At 50.9% G+C, this 6,429-nt stretch overlaps 1 protein-coding gene across 1 annotated transcript in view; it reads right to left on the reverse strand.

The window, feature by feature from the left end:
• Positions 1-4,288, reverse strand: part of LOC107157869 (E3 ubiquitin-protein ligase TRIM47-like) — a 16,073-nt gene extending 11,785 nt beyond the window's left edge. Inside the window, exons 1-5 of the mRNA XM_048796728.1 lie at positions 4,080-4,288; positions 3,539-3,582; positions 2,629-3,299; positions 1,005-1,100; positions 577-810 (exon numbers count right to left, since the gene is read on the reverse strand). Coding sequence (XP_048652685.1) covers positions 577-810; positions 1,005-1,100; positions 2,629-3,299; positions 3,539-3,569 — 1,032 coding nt within the window. The 5' untranslated portion in view covers positions 3,570-3,582; positions 4,080-4,288. The remainder of the gene's footprint in view (positions 1-576; positions 811-1,004; positions 1,101-2,628; positions 3,300-3,538; positions 3,583-4,079) is intronic.
• Positions 4,289-6,429: the final 2,141 nt, after the last annotated feature.

Genomic DNA, 6,429 nt, shown 5'->3' on the forward strand with positions numbered 1-6,429 from the left:
AAAAAAAAAAAAAAAAAAAAAAAAAAAAAAAAAAAGATATAAAGGTTATTGACAACTAAAAAAAAATTAAAGAAAGAAAGAAAGATCGGTTTATGAGCAGGATTTGAGCCCCACCCACAGAGAAGACTGCTGCCACCTTCTGGCCAGCCGCATGCAACCACCTTCTGGCCAGCCCCATGCAAGCTGTACACCAACCCACTACATTCTTGCAGCAGCACCACCAGGCCACGTGGCCAGGGCTGGGGAGGAAAAGGGATTTTGATCAATGGATTTTCTGAGTCTCAATCTGGCACTGGAAAAACTTAAGATACCCAGAATCCTAGGGCATACCCACCGTTCCATGGAATTCAAGGCAGGAAAGGAAGGATAAGGCTGAGCTGTGTGGAGAAGCAAGAAACCGAGAGTGTTGGTGTATGCTCAGGATGGTGACCTGGGGCTCCCCGAGGCAGGGGAATAGACAAAGTGATGCAGCCCCACACGCTGCTCACTTTTTCTGAGGTCTGGGCAGATCTGGTGTGTTTGAGGGTGGAGGGAGCATGGAGAGGCAGTAGGGCCGGAGCCAGGGTAGGGTCTTGCCTGCAGGAATTGCTCATCACTTCTGTTGGTGAGCAGGGTGTGGAGCCAGACACTGTCCCCCTCTAGCTTCAGAAGCCGGTTGTGGCTCTGCTGGATGGAGCTGCCCAGCTTCCCCAGGGCAGTTGCCTCCTCCTTCTCCACGAAATCCAAGACCTTTATCTGCAGCTGTTTGATCTCGTGGATGATCTCGGAGAAGCAGGTGTTCACCTCATCCCGCATCGTCTGGATGAGTTTCTGGGTGGGTGAGTTGACAGGCATCTTTGATCCGCACTCCTGTACCCTACTGTCATGGCCCTGTCTGTCCACCTTTTCTTCCTACCCCACCATCCTAGACCTAGACCCCCCTTTTTCAGGTCCCAAGAGGGCCCTCAGCCTGATGCAGGGTGCTGGGGCAGCCAGGGCCTGGGGTGGGGACAGGTCCACCTTACCGAGAGAAAGGTCACTCGCCCCTGGTGCTTCTGGCTGTCGGAGGCAATGATTAGCATCTCGTTCTCCACGTTGGCCTGGACTTTCCGAACCTCCATCTGGGGTAGGGGGAGAAGGAGGGGCCCTGATTCAGAGAAGGGGCCTTGGAGAAGCCCTGCTCCAAGCATCCCCTGTCCAAGCCCAGAAGAGATAGACGTACCTCTTGCATTCATCTGCTGGCCTCAAGGGTAATGAAAAAGACCAGAGCCAAAGGGTGGATGGGCCTGGCCCATACCCCTCTGCTCCTGGTCTCTCACCTACTGAGAGCCTATGCCATTCATAGGAATGAGGTTCACTGCTCCTAACAGTGATGACCATGGTTTCAGGCCACAGGAAGGGGCTGTGAAGGTTTCACTGGGCCTGGTGAGGGATAGCAGTCCCACAGCCACCTGCATTCCCCAGAGCCATACTGCCAGGCCCAAGTCCTTCTACACGAGCCTATCATTTCCACCTCTTCCAGAACTGGCATTTGCATTGTTAGATTACAGAACAGTGCTTTGGCAAGTGTCTGTCCACAGATGGTTGCTGGTCAGACTGTAAATTGATGTGGTGGCTGGGGCTGTAGCTGAGTGGCAGAGCCCCTGCCTGGTTGTGAGGCCCTGGGTTCAATCCTCAGCACCACATAAAAATAGACAAGTAAAATAAACGCACCATGTCCATCTACAACTACAATTTTTTTTTAAATTGACATAGTGCTTCCTTCTTTGAGACAGTCTGGCAATGGGAAAAAAAGTGTTCCTCAAACTAAATGGTGAATTTAGTGATGCAGTCGGTTTACATTCTGACACAAGTGTCTTGTGTGGTTGAGCAGTGGCTCTGTGGGAACAGCACTGTTGTATAATATATAAGTCAGGGTATCTAAAATATAAGGATTTCTCTTAAAAACTCATCCAACTATATTCAATAAAATTCAAAAGTAGGGAAAAGGACAGATGTGTTTGTACTCCTGTATTTTTTTATTGTAATAGCAACAGAAGCTAGGGGCTCTCTACCACGGAGCTACACTCTCTTTTTTAACTTGAGACAGGGTCTTGCTAAGTGGCTGAAGCTGGCCTTAAACTTGTAATCCTCCTGCCTCAGCCTCCCAAATTGCTGGGATTATAGGCATGTGCTACCATGCCTGGCTTTATTTGTACCTTGATAATGTTGAAATAGACTGAAAAGTTCTTGGGTCCCTCCCCAATACAATTCTGCATCCTATTAACTTAACAGTGCCTTTTTTTTTTAAGTTGTCAATGGACCTTTATTTTATTCATATGCAGTGCTGAGAATAGAACCCAGGCCCTCACATGTGCTAGGCAAGCGCTCTGCCACTGAGCTCTGACCCCAGCCCCCTCAACAGCCTTTTCATGTCATGACACAATCCTGCTGACTATTGCTTCATCAACTGCGGGATTTTTTGTTTGTTTTTGTTTTTGAGACAAGGTCTTGCTCTGTTGCCCAGGCTCTGGAACTTGTGATCCTCTTGCCTCAGCTCCCGAATAGCTGAGACTGCAGGCACACGCCACCACCTTCAGCCTTAGCTGCATAATTTTCCTCTTAGGATGTGAGCTGAGAGCCCCCCACTCCCTGCTCCTGCCACCTCACCTCCTTGCGGGCTCGCTCCTCCTCCAGTGGGGCCGTTTCGTGGTTCTTGTGTTCCTCTAGTAGGCAGGCGCCACACACGCAGCAGCCTTCCGTGCGACAGTACAGCTGCCGGAGCTTGCGGTGCTTGCGGCACAAGCGGGTCTTGAGATCCTGCACAGGCTCTAGCAGCTGGTGGCTCTGGAACATCTGGTCTTCAAAGTGGCTGCGCAGGTGCTTCTCACACAGAGAGGCCACACAGTGCAGGCACGATTTGACAGACCGGAGCTTCTGGGGGGAGCAGAAGTCACAGGGCACGTCCCTGGGCCCAGCTGTGTTCCACAAGGGCCCCGTGGCCTGGTTCTTACCCTGGGTGAAGCAGGCCACCATCTCCCCTAGGATGACGTTCTTGCAGAGCCGGGGCCTGGAGGGGAAGCTCTCTCTGCACTGGGGGCAATAGTGGGTCTCCCCTGTGGCAGCCTGGTGGTCCCAGAAACTTTGGAGACAGGTCATGCAGAAGTTGTGGCCACAGGCGGTGGTGACCGGGTTATGGAACACCTCCAAGCAAATGGGACACAGGACTTGGTCCTCGAATGTGCGGAGAGCGGTGGTGTTATTCAACAGGAGCTGGCCTTGGGAAGGTCTCGAGGGCAAGGCGGGGAGCTGTGGGGCTGGGACTTGGTCCTGGGCTGGTCCTGGGGAGACAGAGCAAAGCCTCACTGGAGTCATGCTGCAGGGGTACAACTGTGCTCCTCTTGGCAGCAGCTGTTTGCCATGGGGCAACTGGACTGTGTCACTAAACCAATGGGAGGCATACATTGGGGACTGTGTTCTTGTCCCAGTCCCAACTGTGGGCAAGAGGGCAGAGGGGGGTAGGAAGGTGTTTCACCCACTGCCTTGGTGCTCGGAGGAGGTGAGAGGCACAAGGACTCACGTGAAACTTGCTGCATGTCAGGGAGAGCCATATCCGTTGCTGCCCTGTGTTGAGAAGGAAAGGACCTTGGGCACTCAGCCTGGGCGCCTCGCCCCAGCCCCACTCACCAGGTCCCCCACCCTGAAGCAGAACAGGTACCCCCACCCAAAAGACCCTTGCCATAAGTAAGCCTCTCTTCTTGTCAGAAAGATTTTTATACAGTATACCAGCAAAAAAACTTCTGCAGAGGGCATTGTGATTTGTAGCTTCCTCTTTTTGTAAATGCCGGGTTTGCAGAAAAAAAAAAAAAAAACTTGTAAAACCTCTGTCTAGTTTAAAAAAAGGGAACAAAAAGCACTTTTCATGTAAACCTTCAAGCCACTCTCTCTCACTGGGTATAAAGTTCAGAGAATTTCCAGACTCATTGTCCAGAGGGTTTTGGGGATTGACCCTCTGGGCCTCTGCCCCTGCTTCCTGCAAGTCCCTCGGGTGTGCAGCCTTTTCCGTCCTACAGCAACCCACGGGCCTCGCTGCTCTTGGGGCCTAGTGACCACGCTCTTACCTTTTCCTTTGGCTGCTGGTCTGTAGTCTCCCTGTCAAGGTGGCTTTCCTCCTTAAAGACTGCCCCAGCTTTGCTCCCCGATGTCACAATTAAAGTGCAGCCAACCCCTGCATTCTGCTTGTGATGTCAGCTGAGCATGGCCCTGTGCTAAGGGAGGTGCTGCAGTGTGGCCGCAGTCCACCCCCTCACCAGCAGCAGGTGACTTCAGGACCCTCGTCCCTGGAGGCACAGTAGCCAGTGGCACCTGGGGTCACTTGCACTGGATCTAACAGCCCCTCATATTTCTGACTAGAGAAGGAAAAATGGCAAGTAAGTCACAGCAGGATGTTGGGCAGCAAACGTGGGCTCCTTGGACCATGGATCTTCTCTTGTGAGTCAGCGGGAGGATGGAGGGCATGAAGTTTCAAGGCCCTTTCTTGTCCAAAATATGTTGGTCCAAGCATTATCTGATTAGAGATCTTAAAGACTGGGGCTTCTGATCCTGGGGGGCGGGGTAGATAGTCTTTAGACAGGGGTTCAATGAGGTTCTTCCAAGGGGCAATGGAACCTCAATTTGGCTCAGGTTTCTATGGCTGCTGAAAAGAATTCCAGGATGTGTCAAAGGCAAGGCACAAGTAAAGATTAATTAAAGGCCAGTAAAGGTGTACATGCCCCTAAGGCAGGTTGTGGGCGTCCCTCTCCTCTGGCATCTTGAAGAGGAGTGACACAGGATTGAGCTTTCTGACTTTGTACGTGATTGCGGGGGAGGGGTGCGGATTACTAAGGATGGAACCCAGGGCCTTGACATGCTGGGCAAGCGCTGTACCACTGATCTGCATCTGAGCCCTTTATATGATTTTCCTGCAGAGAAATGTGCAGGTTCTCAGGAAAGCTTCTTTGAAAGTCAAAAACCCCTTGTCAATCTTCTGGTGTTTGTGGTTCAGAATGTTTCTTTGTGGTTCAACAGTCTATGTTAGGCAAATGCTCTACCACTGAGTAACACCCCCAGCCATATAATTTTTAACATAACATAAAATATGCGCTTTTAACCATGTTTTGTGTATAATTCAGTGATATTAGATACATTCACAATGTTGTGCAACCATCACCACTATCTATAACTATAACTGCTGTCAACAGAATGTTTGTGCCTACTGAAAATCCCTATATTGAAATCCTGACCTTCGCTGGGTATGGTGGTGCATGCCTGTAATCTCAGGGGTCCGAGAGGCTGAAGCGGGAGGATCGCAAGTTCAAAGCCAGCCTCAGCAACTTAGGCTCAAAGCAATCTAGTGAGACCCTGTCTCTAAATAAAAATTTAAAAGGCCTGGGGTACATAGTAGTAAAGTGCCCCTAGTGTCAAAAAAAAAAAAAAGGAAAGAAAAGACTCCAAAGAACAGGGAGCTTTTCCCCTTTCTACCATTAGAGGACACTGTGAGAGCCAAGAAGCAGGTCCTTACCATGGAGTCTACTGGTGATTTGATCTTGGATTCTCCAACCTTCAGAACCGTGAGGAAGAAGTACTTGTTTAAGTTCTCTGTCACAGGCTCTGCAGCCCCTGGGATTACAGGCGTGGGCCAATGCGCCCGGCTCCTGGCTGAATCTTAAACATGAAGCGTCCTGGTGATTCACCCTTGGTCCTTGTTCTCTGGCCCTTTCGTCTGGACTGGGAAGTGCTATGCAGACGCGTGACTCTTCTTCAGAAAGTGACACTTCTTTTATGTATTTCTTTTCTTCTCAGCACTGGGGACTGAACTCAGGGGCAGTCTACCACTGAGCTACATCCCCAGACCTTCTTATATTTTTTGAGACAGGGTCTTGCTGAATTGCCCCGGGGGGCCTCCAACTTTCCATCCTCCTGCCTTAGCCTCCTGAGTTGCTGGGATTACAGGTATGCACCACCACGCCTGCCCACATGTTTCTTCTTATCCTTTTACTTCTTCATAGAAGTCTCCTCTTACCAGGAACATCTCTCCTCCTCCTCCTCCTCCTCCTCCTGCTCCTCCCACTTTGATTTTAATCTTGGCTCTTGACTTTCTTTTTGATAACACCCTCCTCTTTACCTCCCTGTTCTGGTGAGCAGATTGGCGGGTGCGACTTGTGGGAAGGTAATGGTTCTGCACTCTTCTGTGTGGGTTTTCTGGTTTCACTAACACCTTTTCTGTTCCCCGTGTTCTTTTCTCTCTATCCTCCAAGGTCCTCAGTGTTTGACCATCCTCAGCTCCCACACAGGACAGGCGTCCCCACCAAAACCATCACGATGGAAGCCAAGACACTGAAGCCTCCAGCTTTCAGGAAGCTTCCCTCGTGTCCGGGACTCGGGCGGCCCGCGAGTGAGGCATGACACCGAAGGCCACCCTCAGGGAGTCTG

The sequence above is a fragment of the Marmota marmota genome, unplaced genomic scaffold (genome assembly GCF_001458135.2).
Source record: "Marmota marmota marmota unplaced genomic scaffold, marMar, whole genome shotgun sequence".
Classification (NCBI taxonomy): domain Eukaryota; kingdom Metazoa; phylum Chordata; class Mammalia; order Rodentia; family Sciuridae; genus Marmota; species Marmota marmota.